The 23,966-nt window shown below is 38.4% G+C and overlaps 1 protein-coding gene across 8 annotated transcripts in view; it reads left to right on the forward strand.

Moving 5' to 3' along the window:
* Window positions 1-23,966, forward strand: part of PTGER3 (prostaglandin E receptor 3) — a 233,913-nt gene that overhangs the window by 39,607 nt on the left and 170,340 nt on the right. The window contains exon 3 of one of the 8 annotated variants that reach the window (XM_040232571.1): window positions 2,922-4,011. The exons of 5 other annotated variants lie outside the window; for them this stretch is intronic. In XM_040232571.1, the coding sequence (XP_040088505.1) occupies window positions 2,922-2,936 (15 nt within the window). In that variant the 3' untranslated portion in view covers window positions 2,937-4,011. Of the gene's footprint in view, window positions 1-2,906; window positions 4,012-23,966 lie in introns of those variants that run through there. 2 more of the 8 variants (XM_040232573.1, XM_040232572.1) reach the window with 2 other exon arrangements.

The following is a 23,966-nucleotide window of genomic DNA, read 5'->3' on the forward strand; positions in this document are numbered from 1 at the left end:
ATACAAATTTATCTTCAAATGTTCAGCATTATATTGCATCATAATGAAATACATCATTTGTATTAATAATTTGAGAAACTACTACTCCCAAGTGGTAATTGAGATGACAGTCAAAGAAATATCACTTTTCATCCAACCACAGAAATTCATAAAGACAAAATAACCTAAAACCCATGCTTAACTATGGAATAGTTTCCTGCCCAGGGATAGATGGTAGCTGTGGTTGATGGCAGTTTTTGAACAAGCTTGAAAAGAAAGTGGAAAGGAAGAGTTACGTAAACAGCATGTGACGTGTTAGTACATGAAAAACCTGGTAAGAAATGTTAGTCCTAAATGATATTGGCCTTTGGATGATAGCTGAGGTTAGATTTCAGGATGTTCAGAAGCCCTAAATGTGGTAAGGAAGAAAACATCTAAAGTCACTGCAGAAGAGTATATCGGTTTCCAAGTTTAAGTTCCTTAGTCTTTAAGTTCACTCAAGTATACTTAGTTTTGAGCAGGAAAAAAAAATGCATGCAAAAATTATGACAATCCCAAAACTTCTCAATACTGGTTTAAAAAAACGGAAACCTAGGAAACCAAATAAAAAGAAGTGAGTGCAATGTAAAAATAGATGTAATATCGACTATTATAGATTTTACAAAGCTATTCTGATTTTCCACACAGTGAATTTATTCAGCTATGTTGTATCACAGAAGAGAATGATGACACGTCAACCAATAAGAACTTTTCAAATGAAATAAGTATGGTAGATATCTTAAAAATATTTTAAATTGAAGAAATTAAATGTGTTATCCAAGGATTTAGCAAATCTGCCTAAGCTATATACCAAGTCATTTAAAATAAACATAAGCATTTAATCATGCCAGATTCAAATGATTGCCAATTTAAAGCGACATATATATAATGAACACTTATTTATTATATAAAAGACCTCTTGACCATGTTATGGAATAAAATTTTAGAAGCTCATGTAAAAGTCAACTGTAAAAGACCCTGAGAACACACTGGCATTGAGTAATAGACAAACTAAAAACTCTAACAAAACAGTATATTAAGAAAGTGGACAATCTGTGGCAGTATTCTTAGATTTTCAAGAATTAGGCCTTTTATTTAATACTTTGTATGTTTTTGTTGGTTTTGACCCCAGATTAGTGCTCTGTTTTCAGTCTTCCCCATGTTGATAATCATAGCCCTTTTGTATTGGGATTAAGTCAGCTAAGAAAATAGAAAAATCTTATTCTTTGAAATTTTAAACACATATATTGCCCATTTATTTTCATACTCTATTCCCAAAGCTTCTTTTGAAATATGCAGGTTACTAGAAGGTGAGTAACACAGAGAGACTGTAGAGTATTTATTACTACAAACATATTAAAAGTTTACTGTGGAATAACTGATGAAGTTTCCATGATTTACCTCTGTAAAAAGTTTAGGTCATCAAGCATGCCATATCTTCACAGCTGCTTGTTTATTGCTGTCTTTGTGATTGTGTATGTCTCAAATCTACTAAAGCTGAGGTCTAAATAAGTGAACAGAATTGTTCAATGAATGAGATTATATCATTTTTTAAATAAAGAGCATTTAATACTGTGGCTATATTGATAGAACTGTTTTCTGAGTTTCAATGCAATGTTAATAAGAGGTGACATACATCTATGATGTTTCATAATGGAGGTTATGATATAATCTATTTACAAAATTTGAAAATCAAACTAAAACTCACATGCATATTTGTTAAGAAGGTGCTGTCAGTTCAAAACTCTAAGACAACTAATAGGTAGTGATTACATATGAATCATGAAACAGAGAATTATGGCAAATTTAAAAATTAGAACTTCATTATACTGGTATCATGTGTATGGATACTAATTACATGTGAAAGTTCATTACCCCTGGATTACTCTCACCCAAAAGGTTTCAATTTTATAATGATTCGTGTTGTAGCTATTAAGTAAAATCTTTCACATGCCTTCCCTGAATGCCTTTTTTGGATTGAGTCCACCTTGAATAAAACTAAAGAAAGTAAAAAGAGCAGTACAGGGTGACTTTGTTCTCACAGTGACATCTATGTGCACATCTATGAAAGACTTCAGCACTTCTAGAAGGTTTTTTCCCCCCAAAGGAGGTCAACAATTAGTTTTTAAAGCAAATGGAATTATATCTTCAATACATGCTGCTTTACATTTTTTTTCTCACTCTTCCCTACTCTCTACTCTTTTAAATAATGAAAGAGCACAGAATTTTAATTTTATGGAGTCTCTATTTTATAAATCTTAAGTGAGGATTCTACTTAAAGGCTTGCCATTTATACAAGTTGAGTTGTAAACCATTACATTATGATACCACAAGCCTACCATATTTTGATTCTCTAGAAATGAAGTTCAATCAGGCATATACCATATTTGCTCATATATAGATTATACATTTTTAAATTTAGAATGAAAATTATTCTATTTTCAGAAATTTTACATCAATTTGTTTTAAATTGTAAACAACTCATATATCTACTGAAATGCTAATTTTTTCATTAGAAAGAAGACCGTTTCCCTGGCTCCCTTGCCTCCAGCCTCTTTATCCATTTTCTCATGGAGAGAAAGTAACAGAAATATTTACTATTGGTGAAGCTGAGATTGTTTTTAAGAGAGAGAATGGTTTCACATTTCTAATGTGCTAATGTACTAATCTATGAAACAGATCTGAGTCTGTTTTTTAATATCTGCTTTAATGAAATAATTTTATTATGGGAGTAAAGATAAGAAGGAAAGAGATTAACATCAGGTACAATTAGGTTTTCAGGCTTATCAAGCATTTTAGAGATGATAGCACTTCTAAAATTTTTTGATCAGCTCTTAAATTCCTTTGTCAGTTGCTTTACTTTTTTTTCTTCTTTTTTTTTTTTTTTTGGCCTCACCCCGCAGCATGTGGGATCCTAGTTCCCCGACCAGGGATCGAACCCGGGTCCCCTGCATTGGAAGCACGGAGTCTTAACTACTGGACCACCAGGGAAGTCCCTGTCAGTTGCTTTAGAATTAGAATAGTTTGGCTTTTTAATTAAAGTGATCAGATATCTAGCCAAAAGCTTGCCAATCACCAGAATTTAATATGAAAATAGTTTCTTTCTATGGTTTTCAATTTCTGTAGAAATCAAAGCTGTAATGTTTAGCAGGAGAAAATGCATATGACTTACTGATGGACCTCAATGTTCTTTCAGCTTTTGAAAGGACACTCCTATGGAATAGATATGGAGGGTGGGACAGAGAACAAAGACAAAGAGATGAAGGAAAACCTATATATTTCCAACTTGTCAAGATTCTTCATCCTTTTAGGCCATTTCACAGAAGCAAGGAGAGGAAGGGGCCACATTTTTCTTCATACACTTGAGCATCTGTAGGACAAAGTGAGGAGTGGCCAGTGTTCTTTTCTGTAAAAGCAAATGTTTAATTCACTCAAGTCATCACTGACTACCAAACTCTTTTTCTTCCCAAGCCTCCTATATATAGATAGAATATCTTACTTTTTCCATCTTCTTTAACAGAACAGTTTTGTACAGATAGCATAAAGTTGAACATTTCTGTAAGCAAGCAAATTAAAAATAGGCACTGATTATCTTAATCTATTTACAACAAATGAATATATTATTTTCAAAATGTATCTAAGTGAGAATTGGAATCATTGACACTTTAATAAATGATGTAAAGCTCAGTACAGAAATTGTATGTTTCTCCACCTCTCCTACTCAGCATTCCATTCCAGTGGGTTAAATGGGAAGGTATACTTTTGTCATCTTTATGTAAAATTTTTCTACGAGTTATGTTAAGTATATCTAAACATATCTTCCACTATGTTTGAAAGGGTAGTCTTCAATATTGTGGAGACAAAGAATAAAAGACTGAAAAATACATCAGAATTTTGATGGCATTCAAGTCATAGCTAGTCTGTATATTTAACAAATGTATGTTATTTATGTTGTGTTTGTCAATGGAAAATAAAGTTGAATGTTCTGAAATGGCCCTGTCTTTCTTTCCTGATGCCAACTCATGTCAGGAATGTTTTACTGATAATTGCATTTAGTATTTTGCTGAAATCCTAGTAGACTTGCTTTATCAAAATAATAGCACAATATAATGCAATCAGTTCAGTTCGGTCACTCAGTCATATCCAACTCTTTGCAACCCCATGGACTGCAGCACATCAGGCTTCCCTGTCCATCACTAACTCCTGGAGTTTACTCAAACTCATGTCCATTGAGTCTGTGATGCCATCCAACCCTCTCATCCTCTGTCGTCCTCTACTCTTCCTGCCTTCAATCTTTCCCAGCATCAGGGTCTTTTCAAATGACTAAATTCTTCACATCAGGTGGCCAAAGGATTGGAGTTTCAGCTTCAACATCAGTCCTTCCAGTGAATATTCAGGACTGATCTCCTTTAGGATGGACTGGTTGGAGCTCCTTGCAATCCAAGGGACTCTCAAGAGTCTTCTCCAACACCACAGTTCAAAAGCATCTATTCTTTGGCACTCAGCTTTCTTAGAGTCCAACTCTCACATCCATATGTGACTACTGGAAAAACCATAGCTTTGACTAGATGGACTTTTGTCAGCAAAATAATGTCTCTGCTTTTTATGTGCTATCTAGGTTGGTCATAGCTTTTCTTCCAAGGAGCAAGCATCTTTTAATTTCATGGCTTTAGTCACCATCTGCAGTGATTTTGGAGCTCAAGAAAAGAAAGTCTGTCACTGTTTCCATTGTTTCCCCATCTATTTGCCATGAAGAGATGGGACCAGATGCCACAATCTTAGTTTTCTGAATGTTGAGTTTCAAGCCAGCTTTTTCACTCTCCTCTTTCACTTTCATCAAGAGGCTCTTTATTTCTTCTTCACTTTCTGCCATAAGGGAGGTGTCATCTGTATATCTGAGGTTATTGATATTTCTCCCGGCAATCTTGATTTCAGCTTGTGCTTCATCCAGCCTGGCATTTCACATGATGTACTCTGCATATAAGCTAAATAAGCAGGGTGACAATATACAGCCTTGACATACTCCTTTTCCTATTTGGAACCAGTCTGTTTTTCCATGTCTGGTTCTAACTATTGCTTCTTGACCTGGATACAGATTTCTCAGGAGGCAGTTCAGGTGATCTGGTATTCCCATCTCTTTCAGAATTTTCCACAATTTGTTGTGATCCACACAGTCAAAGGCTTTGGAGTAGCCAATAAAGTAGAAGTAAATGTTTTTCTGGAACTCTCTTGCTTTTTCTATGACCCAACAGTTGTTGGCAATTTGATCTCTGGTTCCTCTGCCTTTTCTGAATCCAGCTTGAACATCTGGAAGTTCTCGGTTCACATACTATTGAAGCCTTGCTTGGAGAATTTGGAGCAATAATTTACTGGCATGTGAGATGAATGCAACTGTGCAGTAGTTTGAACATTCTTTGGCATTGCCTTTCTTTGGGATTGGAATGAAAACTGACCTTTTCCGGTCCTGTGGTCAGCTTTCCAAATTTATTGACATATTGAGTGCTACACTTTCACAGCATCATCTTTTAGGATTTGAAATAGCTCAACTGACATTCCATCACCTCCACTAGGTTTGTTCATAGTGATGCTTCCTAAGGCCAACTTGACTTCACATTGCAGGATGTCTGGCTCTAGATGAGTGATCACACCATCACGGTTATCTGGGTCATGAAGATCTTTTTTGTATAGTTCTGTGTATTCTTGCCACCTCTTCTTAATATCTTCTGTTTCTTTTAGCTCCATACTGTTTCTGTCTTTTATTGTGCCCACCTTTGCATCAAATGTTCCCTCGGTATCTCTAATCTGATGCCTCTTCATGTTATAATCCAATTTTTTTGCTTTTAGTACAAAAGCACATTTATAAATTATCCTAAATTTAATTCTCCCACTGTGGATTTGCATATAATCTATAGGCAGCCAACAAAAGAACTGTCCTTGTTCATAATCAGCTCCTTTAGTAGATTTGAACATGGGTATTGGTGTGAGCTGGCTACTAGTTGAGATGAGTGTTGGACTACCTCACTACTCTGTTCATGTGTTCATTAAGTTCACTCTACTTTTTCCTCCTTTGGTGAAAGAAGAAGTTCTGTAGAACACAGGCTGCAAAGCCAGGCTTATTAAAAGTAGCATGTCAACCTTGCTGTCTTTCCTCTAAGAAAAGGCATTTAGGGAGAGTTCTGACGTAAAGCCCCAACTAGATCTTATGATCTCTACAGTCTTTGTCTTGTGGCATTTCAGGTAAACATCATTATGGCTATATTCTAGTAGGCCAAGAATTTCCGCTAAAATGCTGGTGATCCTACATACCAGGAATGAGACGTTGCTCAGTTTCATGTCCTTGGAGGACAGGCAGTGAGACATCCTTAGATATTTGGTTGCACTGGGTCTATAGTTGCAGCATGCAAAATCTTTAGCTGTGGCATAAACTCTTAGTTGTAGATGTGGGATCTAGTTTCCCAACCAGGAATTGAATCCAGGGTCCCTGCATTGGGAGTGGAGTCTTAGTCACTGGATCACGAGGGCAGTTCCCTAAAACTGTCTTGAGTAAACCTATTTTGGAGGTAGGTACTCAGAATCCAAGCCAGTGCTCCAGCCTTGTTCTTTTCTTCCACATATATTTGCTGTGTACATATAATGTGCTAAGCATTCTGGTAAGTGCGAAGATACAAGGATTTTAAAATAAACAAACATAGCTTTCAGTGAATTTATAATCTAGTAGGGGAACGGGAAGTAATTTGAACAAAGCTGCTATTGGGGTAAGCCTATAAGTACTATGTGGGGAAGGCGATGATGAAATACGAAATAGTTTTGTGTAGAAGGTGACATTTAATTTGCCTTTGGGTTCCTGTGTAGCTCAGTTGGTAAAGCATCTGCCTGCAATGCGAGAGACTGGGTTCAATTTCTGGGGTCAGGAAGTTCCCTTGGAGAAGGAAATGGCAACCCACTCCAGTATTCTTGCCTGGAGAATCCCATGGACAGAGGAGGCTGGCATGCTATACAGTTCAAGAGGTCACAAGAGTCAGACATGACTTAGTGCTATGTGGGTTTTTTTTTTTTTTTTTTTTTGGAGAAAGGAGTTGGTGTTAACCAGGAAGGCAGAAGCACATTTTAGAATATTTTTTCACTCCACTGTGCCCAAAGCAGTACAATTTGCAAGACATTCATACTGATTAAATTCTAGTGGCCCACTAAAAGACGTGGTTCTGAATAGTGCATGCCTCTGTAATCCTGTAGAGTAGGAGAAAGGTCTTAGGACAGGATTTCTGAATCTTGGAACTATTGGCCCATTGGGGCAGAGAATTCTTTTTGGGGGGTACAGTATCTTGTACATTGTGAGCTGTTTAGCAGCTACTTATTGGATGCCAGTAATATTGCCCTAGTTGTGACAATCAAAACTGTCCCCAGATATTGCCAAATGCACCATAGAGGACATATTGGCTCATAGGTGAGAGTCTCTGCCTTAGGGCAAGGGCCATGGTCACCAAGAGGAGGCTATGTGTGTGAGGGTTGGCAGGACAAGGTCATCTGTGGGATCTTGGTCCAGACAGGCACCATTCTGTCTTTTCCCAAGGAAGCAAGCACTAGAATGTCAGTTTGTGTCTGAATGCACAAAAATGTGGTGCTACCAGTACAACAATGCCTGGATCACCATGGGCCCTGATCCACTTCCGTAATCACATAAACCTATTCACAAAGGAAGAGGTACAATTTCTTAGAAAGTATCATTTTTCCATTGATGCTCCAATCCTTATTTTGTTCTTGATAAGAGGGCCTAGGGTAATATGTCTCTCAAAGTGACATCTAAAGACAGTCCATTTCTCCCAGGACCTTAAAAAATCTAAGATTCTTCTTAATTCAGTTTACATTTCTAGGTAAGGTACTTTAGCTAGAGAGACTAATTTACCAAATTTTGTCTTTAATGGAATTTTTTCACATCTGGTCTATCTTACAGAGTTGTAAGAGCTTTATTTAATCTGAGATATGATTTTTATTAAAGAGCAGTCAAATTTGGGGCAAATCAGCCTATGCCTTTCTGAGTTTGTGCCAGTCTGCAATATTTCAGGTATGAAGCTATTACCATACATTTTGCTGACAGAGTTCAGGTCTTGTGCTCTACATCTAAAATTTAAACTCTCGGTTCAGTTCAGTCACTCAGTCATGTCTGACTCTTTGTGACCCCATGAACAACAGCACACCAGGCCTCCCTGTCCATCACCAAACCACAGAGTTCACCCAAACTCATGTCCATTGAGTTGGTGATGCCACCCAACCCTCTCATCCTCTGTCGTCCCTTTCTCCTCCTGCCCTCAATCTTTCCCACCATCAGGGTCTTTTCAAATGAGTCATCTCTTCACATGAGGTGGCCAAAGTACTGAGTTTTAGCTTCAACATCAGTCCTTCCAATGAACACCCAGGACTGATCTCCTTTAGAATGGACTGGTTGGATCTCCTTGCAGTCCAAGGGATTCTCAAGAGTCTTCTCTGACACCACAGTTCAAAAGCATCAATTTTTTGGTGCTCAGCTTTCTTTATAGTCCAATTCTCACATCCATACATGACTACTGGAAAAACCATAGCCTTGACTAGACAGACCTTTGTTGACAAAGTAATGTCTCTGCTTTTTAATATGCTATCTAAGTTGGCCATAACTTTCCTTCCAAGGAGTAAGTGTCTTTTAATTTCATGGCTGAAGTCACCATCTGCAGTGATTGTGAAGTCCCCCAAAATTAAGTCATCTACTCTTCCCTCATCTATTTGCCATGATGTGATGGGACCAGATGCCATGATCTTAGTTGTCTGAATGTTGAGTTTTAAGCCAGCTTTTTCACTCTCCTCTTTCACTTTCATCAAGAGGTTTTTTAGCTCCTCTTCACTTTCTGCCATAAGGGTGGTATCATCTACATATCTGAGGTTATTGATATTTCTCCCAGCAATCTTGATTCCAGCTTGTGTTTCTTCCAGCCCAGCGTTTCTCATGATGTACTCTGCATATAAGTTAAATAAGCAGGGTGACAAAATACAGCCTTGAAGGACTCCTTTTCCTATTTGGAACCAGTCTGTTGTTCCATGTCCAGTTCTAACTGTTGCTTCCTGACCTGCATACAGATTTCTCAGGAGGCAGGTCAGGTGGTCTGGAATTCCCATCTCCTTCAGAATTTTCCAAGGTTTATTGTGATCCACACAGTCAAAGGCTTTGGCATAGTCAATAAAGCAGAAGTAGATGTTTTTCTGGAACTCTCTTGCTTATTTGATGATCCAGTGAATGTTGGCAATTTGATCTCTCATTCCTCTGTCTTTTCTAAAACCAACTTGAACATCTGAAAGTTCATGGTTCACGTATTGCTGAAGCCTGGCTTGAGAATTTGAGCATTACTTTACTAGTGTGTGAGATGAATTCTATTTTGTGGTAGTTTGAACATTCTTTGGCATTGCCTTTCTTTGGGGTTGGAATGAAAACTGACCTTTTCCAGTCCTGTGGCCACTGCCGAGTTTTCCAAATTTGTTGACATATTGAGTGCAGCACTTTCAAAGCATCATCTTTCAGGATTTGAAATAGCTCAACTGGAATTCCATCACTCCACTAGCTTTGTTCATAGTGATGCTTCCTAAGGCCCACTTGACCTCAAATTCCAGGATGTCTGGCTCTAGGTGAGTGATCACACCATCGCGGTTATCTGGGTCGTGAAGATCTTTTTTGTACAGTTCTTCTGTGTATTCTTGCAATCTCTTCTTAATATCTTCTGCTTCTGTTAAGTCCATACCATTTCTGTCATTTATTCAGCCTATCTTTGCCTGAAATGTTCCCTTGGTATCTCTAATTTTCTTGAAGAGATCACTAGTCTTTCCCATTCTATTGTTTTCCTCTATTTCTTTACATTGTTTGCTGAGGAAGGCTTTCTTATCTCTTCTTGCTATTCTTTGGAACTCTGCATTCAGATGCTTATATCTTTTTTTTTCTCCTTTACTTTTCACTTCTCTTCTTTGCACAGCTATTTGAAGGCCTCCTCAGACAGCCATCTTGCCTTTTTGCATTTCTTTTTCTTGGGGATGGTCTTGGTCCCTGTGTCCTGTACAATGTCATGAACCTCCATCCATAGTTCATCAGGCACTCTATCTATCAGATCTAGTCCCTTAAATCTGTTTCTCACTTCCATTGTATAATCATACCCTTATGATTATACATTCCTGGATGGTCTAGTGGTTTTCCCTACTTTCTTCAATTTAAGTCTGAATTTAGCAATAAAGAGTTCATGATCTGAGGCATAGTCAGCTCCTGGTCTTGTTTTTGCTGACTGTATAGAGCTTCTCCATCTTTTGCTGCAAAGAATATAATCAATCTGATTTCAGTGTTGACCATCTGGTGATGTCCATGTGTAGAGTCTTCTCTTGTGTTGTTGGAAAGGGTGTTTTCTATGACCAGTGTGTTCTCTTGGGAAAACTCTATTAGCCTTTGCTCTGCTTCATTCTGTACTCCAGGGCCAAGTTTGCCTGTTACTCCAGGTGTTTCTTGACTTCCTACTTTTGCATTCCAGTCCCCTATAATGAAAAGGACATATTCTTTGGGTGTTAGTTCTAAAAGGTCTTGTAGGTCTTCATAGAACCATTCAACTTCAGTTTCTTCAGTGTTACTGGTCAGGGCATAGGCTTGAATTACCATGATATTGCATGGTTTGCCTTGGAGACGAACAGAGATCATTCTGTCGTTTTTGAGATTGCATCCAAATACTGCATTTCAGACTCTCTTGTTGACTATGATGGCTATTCCATTTCTTCTGAGGGATTCCTGCCCGCAGTAGTAGATATGATGGTCATTTGAGTTAAATTCACCCATAGGTTACATGAAATAAAAAGTTGAAAAACTTAAACCCTAACTCTGGTCAAAATTAAAATTAACATGAAGGTACTCATTAATCTACTGTAAATTTCTGAGGTAAAGTAAGAAAAGACTATGGATAATCCAGTGCTTATGCCTAAGATTCTTATGCAATCTTTTTAAAAGAAGGCTTTGAATATTACATATCAGGTTGTTGGAATTCAATTTTGAAAAGAGCATTGGAAGAAAATAATTCTGAAACCATTACACCAACTGAGGCCTTTTAAAATTAGATTTAACTAGAAGTACCGAATAGAACAGGATTCCCAGAGACACTAGTGATTAAAAAAAACCCACCTGCCAATGCAGAGATAATAAGAGACGTGGGTTCAATCCCTGAGTTGGAAACATCCCATGGAGGAGGTCATGGCAACCCACTCTAGTCTTCTTGCCTGGAGAATCTCATGGACAGAGGAACCTGGCAGACTACAGTCCACAGGGTCACACAGAGTTGGACAGTACTGAAGTGACTTAGCACAGCAAGCACGCTGAATAGAACACTAGTTCTTAAACACTGTGGGTCAGAGGCACCTCTAATAGTCTGGTGAGTTTTGGATCTCTTTCTCACAAAAAGTACACAGAATTTCTTTTTTTTTTTTTTTTTAGTGTCAGAGATTATGCAGTCATCCTAAAGTCTGTCTACAGATGTCCTGGAAATTTATAGACACAGGTTAAGAATTCTTGCTGTGAGAGAATTTTTGTGATTTAAGGAACCTCACAAGTTTCCATGTTTGGTTAGAAAGCTAAAATCCAAAACTGGAGCTAGATCAACATAATTACTTCCCTGTGAATGCCAAAATTCCTTGACATCTCATTGTATGCCCATAACAGTAAATCAACATAATGGGGGTGGGTAGAATTATTAAAAGGAATGGCAATCATTTAAAAGAATTGGCATCATGTGGGTTAAAAAAAATAACATTATCCTAACCAGAAGAAGAGCATTATAGGTTATTTGCCAAAAACAGGTTGAAAAATGAAACAACCATTATTTAAATAAAGAATTACATCTCTTCCAATGACACATTTGCCTTCCACAGAGCTTATTTTCATTCTGCCTTGTGTTGATCCCTCAAGAGAGATTAAAACAAAGCTATTTTAAAAAATCAATTAAAAAATGACATCCCAACTGAAACATGAAACCTTGAAAATGGCTAGAATATAATTTCTTATTATTTTCTGTTATATAACTTTATGTTGTGATACATATATGAACAAATATATATTTACACTTATGCAAGTACTACATTTTTGTGTTGCTATTTAGAATGAAAGCAACAAGGAGGACTTATTGATTGAACCTTTCAGTAAAATGCAAGGTATACACTTTCAGACCTTTTTACAAATGTAAAATTAATGATGCTTTAAGCCAATGCTTGAAGCTATTAGTGGAATGTGGTATTGATGTTTATAGTTTGTATTTCACTAAAGGGAAATGTCTGGAACAATTAATGACATTTATCTTTGCATTTTTCTTGCCTTAGTGAGGAAAAAGAAAATGTCACCTTTCAGCACTGAAATATTTATATTTTGGAAACAACGCTTTGATACCAGTGCATCCTACATTCTGGATGTGGTTATGAGAATTGGACAACTGTAGACAGTGTGCATGAAATTGCAAGCTGATTTTCAAAAGTCAGTGGTTTAGAGTCTTCTTAGAAGATCCATGAAAAGCCATTTCAAGAGGAAAAGAAATTGTGCTTTGTTACTTACTTTCAACATTCCTTGACTGTTATTTATTTATTTATTTTTTTGCCTAGTGTCTTTAAGAATTGCAATGACAGAATTTACTTTATTTGAAAATTTTTGAAGAAATAATATTGATTTTTTGCCAAGTTCTAAAGGGGAACTACTGGCTCAAAAGTTTTGCAATCTTAGTTAGATTTGCATGACTCCTCTCCTTATCACAGACTTTCTTCCACCATGGCCATTTTGAATATTCTTTTTACTATCCCTTCAGCAGAATTATCATTGAAACCTGAAATAATTCATTTATTAATTTAATTAATAATAGATGGAGAAACAGTGGAAACAGTGTCAGACTTTATTTTTTGGGTCTCCAAAATCACTGCAGATGGTGACTGCAGCCATGAAATTAAAAGATGCTTACTCCTTGGAAGAAAAGTTATGACCAACCTAGATAGCATATTCAAAAGCAGAGACATTACTTTGACGACTAAGGTCTGTCTAGTCAAGGCTATGGTTTTTCCAGTAGTCATGTATGGATGTGAGAGTTGGACTGTGAAGAAGACTGAACACCAAAGAATTGATGCTTTTGAAGTGTGGTGCTGGAGAAGATTCTTGAGAGTCCTTTGGACTGCAAGGAGATCCAACCAGTCCCTTCTGAAGGAGATCAGCCCTGGGATTTCTTTGGAAGGAATGATGCTAAAGCTGAAACTCCAGTACTTTGGCCACCTCATGCGAAGAGTTGACTCATTGGAAAAGACTTTGATACTGGGAGGGATTAGGGGCAGGAGGAGAAGGGGATAACAGGATGAGATGGCTGGATGGCATCACGGAGTCAACGGACGTGAGTCTGAGTGAACTCCGGGAGTTGGTAATGGACAGGGAGGCCTGGCGTGCTGCGATTTATGAGGTCGCAAAGAGTCGGACACGACTGAGTGACTGAACCGAACTGAACTGAATATTTGATCGCTACTAGGAGACTGCGTGTTTAAAATACTTTAAAGCAGTTTTAGTGGTAAAGAATCTGCCTTCCAATGCAGGAGACAGTAAGAATTGTGGGTTCTACCCCTGGGTCAGGAAGATCCCCTGGAGGGGGAAATGGCAACCCACTCCTCCGTTCTTGCCCGGAGAAAGGTGCTGGATGGGTTATAGTCCATGGGGTTGCAAAAGAGTCAGATACAACTGAGCGACTGAACACACACACACTTCATCCAAACTACCAAATCCTGTATTAGTTATTAGATGCTGCTGCTACTGCTGATAAGTTGCTTCAGTCATGTCCGACTCTTCACGACCCCATGAACTGCTGCCTACCAGGCTCCTCCGTCCATGGGATTTTCCAGGCAAGAGTACTGGAGTGGGGTGCCATTGCCTTCTCCATATTAGATGATAGATCTCATTTACTTCTTTAATATTGGCTCAGGAAATATTACAAAGATTAGACTGTGTAGATTTTCATACACTTGGGTTTATCAATGTGTGTGTGTGTGTATATGGGATGTCCATTATATCTCAAATGTGTATTTATTTTCTTAAAAAAGTTTCATTTTTAATCAGAATATTATGTTCATCCCTTTAAAAAGTCAAATGGCACTAAAAACTTATTATGACAACTGAAGGATAAAGATGTGGTATATACAATGGAATATTACTCAGCCACAAAAAAGAATGAAATATTGCCATTTGCAGCAACATGAATTGACTTGGAGGGCTTTATGCTAAGTGAAATAAGTCAGACAGAGAAGGACAAGTACTTTATGATCACTTATATGTGGAATCTAAAATATACAAAAAATATGAATAGAACAAAGAAGAGAGGCAGATTCACAGATACAGAGAACAAACCAGTGGTTACCAGCAGGGAGAGGGAAAGGGGGAGGAGGGAAAGGGCAATATAGTAATAGGGGATAAATAAAAGGATTGTGATTATATGAAATAACATATATGAAACTTTTGAAAATTATAAAGCATTATAGAATTTAAAGGGTTTCCTAGGTGGTGCAGTGGTAAAGGGTCTGCCTGTCAATGCATGAGATACAGGAGGTGTGAGTTCTATTCCTGGGTCAGGAAGATGCCCTGAAGCAGGAAATGGCAACCTACTCCAGTATTCTTGCCTGGAAAATCCCATGGACAGAGGAGCCTGGTGGGCCACAGTCCATGGGGTTACAAAGAGTTGGACATGACTGAGCAGACAAGCATAGAATTTAAAGAATCTTTCACTCAATAAAAAAGTTTATTTTAAAAAAGTTTATTATAATACCCACACTCTTTATTCTAACCCTCTCCCCACCACCCTGCTCTCCAAACAACTCCAATACTTTCCGCTTTTTTTTTAACATTTCTTCTGGCATATACTATTACATTTTTAAATAATGTATTTATGTTGCTGTGTCCTGATTCATCAACTTTGGACCTTATAGGTTGATTTTCTATTTTACTGGAATTAACTCTCTCCTCACTAATTGTCCCATTGTGGTTATAATGCAATTTTATTAACACAATTCAGTGTTTTTGTTTTTATGGCAATGTAAATAACCTTAACTGCAGAATCAGTAGAACCATCATCATGTTTCCTTTCTTGGACATGTTTTTCATTTTCTAGAGTTAAGAACTTACCAAGTTAAATTTGCTTAACTTTCTTTGTGCTAATAACTAAATCTTAACAGCTTTCCAGGTATTCAAACCTATCAGATAATCTTTACCTTTTTTAGAATAAAATTTTTAAAAAGTTGCTCCTCAATTCAGCATATTGCCTCTTTTTTATGAGGTACCCCATATCCTAGGTGGCTTCCCTTGTGGCTCAGCTGGTAAAGAATTCGCCTGCAATGCAGGAGACCTGGGTTTGATCCCTGGGTTGTGCTGATTCCCTGGAAAAGGGAAAGGCTACCCACTCCTGTATTCTGGCATGGAGAATTCCATGGACTGTTTAGTCCATGGGGTCGCAAAGAGTTGAACACGCCTGAGCAACTTTCACTTTCAGTTTATTTCCTAGGCAGTTCCCAGGTGGCACCGGTGGTAAAGAATATTCCTGCCAGTGCAGGAGATGCAGGTTTGATACCTGATTCAGGAAGATCCCCTGGAGAAAGTCATGGCAACCCACTCCAGTATTCTTGCCTGGAGAATCCCATGGACTGAGGAACCTGGCAGGCTACAGTCCACAGGGTCACACAGAGTTAGACATGATTGAAGCAACCTGGCATGCACACAAGCTGTTTCCTAGATATCATGTCTTGGTATTTCTGAAAAATTCACTCATTTGACCACATATGCCTTTAAAAGGGCTTTTTAATAGGAAAAAAAATGTAAGGAACCAAACTCCTAGAAAATAAAATGGTCGTAAATAAACATGAACACTAATAATAATAGTGAAAATAATAGTAGAGGCAGATATCATTTTATGAGCACATATATTGTACATGTGGCTTCCCTGGTGGCTCAGTGGTAAAAGAATCCACCTGCAATGCAGGAGATGCAAGTTAGATCCATCGGTTGGGAAGATCTCCTGGAGCAGGGTATGGGAACCCACTACACTGTTCCTGCCTGGATAATCCAATGGCTGGAGGAGCCTGGTGGGCTACAGTCTATAGGGTTGCAGAGTCAGACACAACTGAACTGACATGTTATCAAATTCTCAAGCTAATGCCACAAAGTAGGTGCTATTATCACCACCTTCCAGATAAGAAGTCTGAGGCTCTCGGAGGGTAAATCACGAGGCCAAGTCCACAGAGTTAATGAAAAGTGTTGCTAGGATTCTTATCTTATTTCAGGTTAAAATACAATTGCCAAAAATTCCCTTTGTGAAGAATTTTTACTATAGTTATTTTCTGAAGCATGAAGCTTATCGTGGAGAGATGCTCTAAGGTCCCATGAAAGAAAGGCTTTCACTCTGTTTCGAGGCCTGGGCATTTTCAAGTGCCAGAAACAATCATGCACAGCAGTCAGGGTGTTTTTTTCAACAGGACAGATTAGATCCAGCAAACAAGATTTTCAACAAAAATATAGTCCTTATGTCAAATCTGGGCGTGTGCACACTACTGCAAACACTCAGACCCTTCCTTGTTAGATGTGGGCTGCTTCTGTAGTAGATGGTTGCAGAAAAAGAGGGCACTTCCTCTTGCTGCCCTCTTAGCTTTTCCTTTTGCTAAAAGCTAAGAGAGATTATTGACTATGCCAAAGCCTTTGACTGTGTGATCACAATAAACTGTGGAAAATTCTGAAAGAGATGGGAGTACCAGACTACCTGACCTACCTCTTGAGAAACATGTATGCAGGTCAGGAAGCAACAGTTAGAACTGGACATGGAACAACAGACTGGTTCCAAATAGGAAAAGGAGTCCACCAAGGCTGTATATTGTCACCCTGCTTATTTAACTTCTATGCAGAGTACATCATGAGAAATGCTGGGCTGGAAGAAGCACAAGCTGGAATCAAGACTGCCGGGAGAAATATCAATCACCTCAGATATGCAGATGACACCACCCTTATGGCAGAAAGTGAAGAGGAACTAAAAAGCCTCTTGATGAAAGTGAAAGAGGAGAGTGAAAAAGTTGGCTTACAGCTTAACATTCAGAAAACGAAGATCATGGCATCTGATCCCATCACTTCATGGGAAATAGATGGGGAAACAGTGGAAACAGTGTCAGACTTTATTTTGGGGGGCTCCAAAATCATTGCAGATGGTGATTGCAGCCATGAAATTAAAAGATGCTTACTCCTTGGAAGGAAAGTTATGACCAACCTAGATAGCATATTGAAAAGCAGAGACATTACTTTGCCAACAAAGGTCCATCTAGTCAAGGCTATGGTTTTCTAGTGGTCGTGTATGGATGTGAGTTGGACTGTGAAGAAAGCTGAGTGCCGAAGAATTGATGCTTTTGAACTGTGGTGTTGGAGAAGACTCTTGAGAGTCCCTTGGACTGCAAGGAGATCCAACCAGTCCATTCTGAAGGAGATCAGTCCTGAGTGTTCATTGGAAGGACTGATGTTAAAGCTGAAACTCCAATACTTTGGCCACCTCATGCAAAGAGTTGACTCATTGGAAAAGACTCTGATCCTGGGAGGGATTGGGGGCAGGAGGAGAAGGGGACAACAGAAGATAAGATGGCTGGATGTCATCACCGACTCAATGGACATGAGTTTGGGTGAATTCCAGGAGTTGGTGATGGACAGGAAGGCCTGGCTTGCTGCAACTCATGGTGTTGCAAAGAGTCGGACACGACTGAGCAACTGAACTGAACTGAATTGAAGAGAGATTACTGATGCTTTTGAACTGTGGTGGAGAAGACTTGAGAGTCGCTTGGACTGCAAGGTGATCAAACCAGTCAATTCTGAAGGAAATCAGTCCTGAATATTCATTGGAAGGACTGATGCTGAAGCTCCAATACTTTGGACACCTGATGAGAAGAACTGACTCATTGGAAAAGACCCTGATGCTGGAAAAGATTGAAGGCAGGAGGAGAAGGGGACGACAGAGGATGAGATGGTTGGATGGCATCACTGAATTGATGGACATGAGTTTGAGCAAGCTCCAGGAGTTGGTGATGGACAGGGAAGCCTGGCATCCTGCAGTCCATGGGGTCACAAAGAGTCGGACGTAACTGAGCGACTGAACTGAACTGAAGAGATTATCATGATCTGGGCCATTAAGTGTACATCTCTTTCAGTCCTTTTGTTTTTCATTTCTTTTTTGTTTGGTTTGTTTTTCCTTTCACACTTCTTCTCCTACTTGTAAGGTAACTTAAGATCAGGCTTGTTGAAAAGTGTTTTACTTCCTAATGACAGGATCTCCTTTGACAATTTGTAAAACTCAGGACAGGCAAGAGGGAGAGCAAGACCATTGTCAGCAGTGAAATGATTCTGTTTATCACCTGTTTAATTTTGAAATTTGCTCTATCTTCTTCCTGCAAAATCCAATGTACTTTCAGAATGGAGCATATTTTAGAAAGGGAAATGCTGTCCCCAGTTTCTGAGTCTTTCTTCCCTTGCTGCTGGCAAGCAAAATCTATTTGATGTATCTGACATTTTATTCCTTCTCCAGTTTTTTGTTCAACTGGCTGCTCTGTTTTCCATAGAGCTAGTTAGGCTGATTAAAACAGTGCAGAACATTTTGCTCAAGGGAATAATACCTCAGGAAGATCTTCAAAACTCGAATTCTATGCTAACAAGTGAATTCAAATGGTAACCCATCAATAGCAGTTTAACTTGAGACAACGAAAAAAGATCATTGTATCTTGGAATTTATCTTTGGTCTAATTTTGCAACAGTAGTCAACAATTCTCAGGCATCTCAGGAGTCAATTAACAATTATTCAGGACAGACTGACATGTCAACCCAATGACGTGTAAATCTTTATTTAAAAAAAATTTTTTTTAAATTTTTTACTAACCCAGAAGTTAACTAAACCAGATCAAACAAGTCACTGCTTAGGGCAAATGTTTGAAGGACAAATTCCCTTCTAGCTGCCAACTTTTATGTAATTTGCTTGAGAAATAGAGCCTGAAGATCTTCATAATGGTTTGTGGTTAATAATAACATAACTTTTAAAATAATGTTGCTCAGTCGCTCAGTCGTGTCCGACTCTTTGCGACCTCATGGACTGTAGCCTACCAGGCTCCTCTGTCCATGGGATTTTCCAGGCAATAGTACTGGAGTGGATTGCCAAATAATGTAGTAATTTATAAACCTCATTTCAGAAAAGTAAGTTTTCTTAAGAGAATGGGTTCAGGGGAAAAAAAAAAGTAATAACAATGAATGATGACATTACTTGAAATTTCTTAATGGGAAACACCATTCTCCATTTCACTGGACAGAGGATGACCCACTCCAATTTAGAGTATTTTTCTCAGTTGTGAGAAACAACCATTTGGAAGGGAGTGTGATATCCTTGCAGAAAGTCAAGAGGCAAACAGGATGCCAACTAAGTTAGTAGGAACTTCATTTGGATGAGAAGTGTCATGGTCAGATTACCTTCAGAGGTATGAAAGGATAGGTTTTGGAGTCAGACCTGGATCAAACGTTGGGTTAATAGCTATGGAACCTTAAAGTGATTCCTTAAACTCTGTAAGATTTTTGACTCCTATTATGAAGACTGGGATTTTTGCACTTACTTTATAGGGTAGCTGTAAAGATTAAATGTGTAAATATTCCAGACATGTGGTGGGTATGATGAAAAGTGAAAGTGAAGTCGCTCAGTCCTGTCCGACTCTTTGCGACCCCATGGGCTATAGCCCACCAGGCTCCTCCATCCATGGGATTCTCCAGGCACGAATACTGGAGTAGGTTGCCATTTCCTTCTCCAGGGGATCTTCCCGACCCAGGGATCGAACCCAGGTCTTCCACATTGCAAGCAGACGCTTCAACCTCTGAGCCAATGTGCATAAATATGCAGGGTCATTGTTATTGATGTTATATTAATAGTGGCAATAGTAGCCACTGCTGCTGCTGCTGCTAAGTCGCTTCAGTTGTGTCCAACTCTGTGCGACCCCACAGACGGTAGCCCACCAGGCTCCCCCGTCCCTGGGATTCTCCAGGCAAGAACACTGGAGTGGGTTGCCACTTCCTTCTCCAATGCATGAAAGTGAGAAGTGAAAGTGAAGTCGCTCAGTCGTGTCCGACTCTGTGTGACCCCATGGACTGCAGCCTACCAGGCTCCTCCATCCATGGGATTTTCCAGGCAAGAGTACTGGAGTGGGGTGCCATTGCCTTCTCTGAATAGTAGCCACAGTAACAATATTAATTGCTTGAGGAATTAATAAACCATATTGGGAATGTAGAGAAAGACATCTCAACCTTTGTAGTAATTCCTTAATATTACTGTGGGAGATTTAAACATATAGCATTGTGTTTGAGAGGATAGGCACTGATATTAGACTAAATATGGTGCCACGTCCTAGTTCTGTTAATTTCTTAGTAGGCTGACTTTAATCAAGCTAATTAACCTAATCTTTCTAAACCTCAGTTTCTTTTAACTTAAATGAGGATAATAATTTTATCTAAAATTTAACAGATTTATTGCAAACATTCAATGAAAAGTGCATGCAAGTGTTTACCTACTGCCTGGCACATAATCAGCACTCAATAAATGGTTATTATTATGCTACTATAAATTATGATCACCAATATTAAAATCAAGCTCAGAAGACTTCAAGTTGGCTCAGTTTCCATTTTAGGCTGAATGTCTTCACAGGCATACACATTTTATTCAAACTTCTTAAGACTTAGGGTAAAAAAAAAATAATGTGGATCAACTCTATGGGAAGTAGGACTAAAAAGAAAAATAAAGAAATTTAACTAAGTTTTCTTTGTGACTTTTAAATGTATATCTTTGTGAGATAAGGAAATGATTCCAGGGGCACGGAAGAGGTATTTTGTTTGTTTATTTATTTATTTTCCAGTTTTATAGAGATATAATTGACATAGAGCATTGTATTAGTGCTGTACAACATAATGATTTGATACATGATATATTGTAAAATGATGACCGCAATTAGTCTGGTTAATATTTATCACTTCAAACCATTACGATTTTTTTCTTGTGGTAAAAATTTTTAAGATTTACTCCCAGGAACGTTCAAATATAAACACAGTACTGTATAGTCACCAGGCTGTACATTATATCCTCAGAATTTATTTTCTTATAACTAGAGATTTTTACTTTTTGACCAACTTCATGTATTTCCCCAGCTCCCCACCCCTACCTCTGGTGGCCATTATCTGTTTTCTGTTTTCTGAGTTTGGTTTTTTAGATTCTGAATATAACTGAGGTCCTAGAGTATTAGTCTTTCTCCATCTTATTTTCCTTACTTAGCATGCTTCCCTCAAGGTCCATCTGTGTTGTTGTAAACGGCAAGATTGCCTTCTTTCTTAGAGTTGAGTGATATATATGTACATATGTATATGTATATGTGTATTATGTATATATATATGTGTGTATATACATACACATATATAGAAGAAAGTTAATATACTCATCTCTTAATAGATTGTTTCCATTCCTTCAGTTCATTTCAGTCACTCAGTCGTGCCTGACTCTTGTGACCCCATGGACTGCAACATACCAGGCTTCTCTGTCCATCACCAACTCCCAGAGCTTACTCAAACTCATGTCCATCAATTCAGTGATGCCATCCAACCATCTCATCCTCTGTTGACAACGTCTCCTCCAACCTTCAATCTTTCCCAGCATCAGGGTCTTTTCCAATGAGTCAGTTCTTCACATCAGGTGGCCAAAGGATTGGAGTTTCAGCTTCAGCATCAATCCTTCCAATGAGTATTCAGGACTGATTTCCTTTAGAATTGATTGGTTGGATCACTTTGCAGTCCAAGAAACCCTCAAGAGTCTTATCCAACACCACAGTTCAAAAATATCAATTCTTTGGCACTCAGCTTTCTTTATAGTCCAACTCTCACATCCATACATGACTACTATAAAAACTGTAGCTTTGACTAGATGGACCTTTGCTGGCAAAGTAATGTCTCTGGTTTTTAATATGCTGTCTAGGTTGGTCATAGCTTTTCTTCCAAGGAGCAAGCATCTTTTAATTTCGTGGCTGCAGTCATCATCTGCAGTGATTTTGGAGCCCAAGAAAAGAAAATCTGTCACTGTTTCCATTGTTTCCCCATCTATTTGCAATGAACTGATGGAACCAGATGCCATGATCTTAGTTTTCTGAATGTTGAGCTTTAAGCCAACTTTTTCACTCTCCTCTTTCACTTTCATCAAGAGCCTCTTTACTTCTTCACTTTCTGCCATAAGGGTGGTGTCATCTGCATATGTGAGGTTATTGATATTTCTCCCAGTAATCTTGATTCCAGTTTGTGCTTATTCCAGTCCAGCATTTTGCATGATGTACTCTGCATATAAGTTAAATAAGCAGCCTTAACATACTCCTTTCTCAATTTGGAGCCAGTCCATTGTTCCATGTCCAGTTCTAACTGTTGCTTCTTGACCTGGATACAGATTTCTCAGGAGGCAGGTCAGGTGGTCTGGTATTCCCATCTCTTTCAGAATTTACCACAGTTTGTTGTGATCAACACAGTCAAAGGCTTTGGTGTAAGTAGATGTTTTTCCGGAACTCTCTTGCTTTTTCTAGAATCCAACAGATATTGGCAATTGGATCTCTGGTTCCTCTGTCTTTTCTAAATCCAGCCTGAACATTTGGAAGTTCATGGTTTATGTACTGTTGAAGCCTGGCTTGGAGGATTTTGAGCATCACTTTGCTAGCGTATGAGATGAGTGCAATTGTGTGGTATTTTGAACATTCTTTGGCATTGCCTTTCTTTGGCATTGGAATGAAAACTGACTTTTTCCAGTCCTGTGGCCACTGCTGGGTTTTTCAAATTTGCTGGCATATTGAGTGCAGCACTTTCACAGCATCATCTTTTAGGATTTGAAACAGCTCAACTGGAATTCCATCACCTCCACTAGCTTTATTCATAGTGATGCTTCCTAAGGCCCACTTGACTTTGCATTCCAGGATGTCTGGCTCTAGGTGAGTGATCACACCATCATGGTTATCTGAGTTGTGAAGATCTTTTTTGTACAGTTCTTCTGTGTATTCTTGCCACCTCTTCTTAGTATCTTCTGCTTCTGTTAGGTCCATACTATTTTTGTCCTTTATTGAGCCCATCTTTGCATGAAATGTTCCCTTGGTATCTCTAATTTTCTTGAAGAGATCTCTAGTCTTTCCCATTCTGTTGTTTTTCTCTATTTCTTTGCATTGTTCACCAAGGAAGGCTTTGTTATCTCTCCTTGCTATTCTTTGGAACTCTGCATTCAAATGGGTATATCTTTCCTTTTCTCCTTGCCTTCAGCTTCCATGCCTTAGCTTTTGTAAATAATGCTGCCATGAACATGGGAGTGCAGATATCTCTTTGGGATGGTGATATTGTTTCCCTCAGATATATATCTAAAAGTGGAATTATTAGATCATATGGCAATTCTAGCTTTAATTTTTGAGGGATACAAGAAAGTTAATCTGAAAAGTCCTTGTAACAACTGCAAGTGGAACCCTGGAAAAAATAAAAGGCATAAAGACAGAGAGGTTTGTCTCAGGATAGCAGCTTTTGTCTGAAAAGCAACAAATAGGGTCTGGTGAAATTGTTAATGCTTTCTCACCACTATCTAATATAGACAAGTATAACACATACCTCTCTCCTCAACTTTCTAATCTATGAAGGACAATGGGGACAATACTTTCTAGTTTATAGGCTGACTGTAAATCCTAGAAGAGATAATGCATGCCGGTATACATGTCAGATTAAATCATTATCGTCATCACAGTCATCATTACATGTGCAAAATCCTCATAGATTCACCACAACCAAGTAGAACAATACTTTATTTTTGGGTGCTTAGATCATTTATTTTTCTTCACTTGTAGAATTTTTG

The sequence above is a fragment of the Oryx dammah genome, unplaced genomic scaffold, assembly GCF_014754425.2.
Source record: "Oryx dammah isolate SB20612 unplaced genomic scaffold, SCBI_Odam_1.1 HiC_scaffold_28, whole genome shotgun sequence".
Lineage (NCBI taxonomy): Eukaryota > Metazoa > Chordata > Mammalia > Artiodactyla > Bovidae > Oryx > Oryx dammah.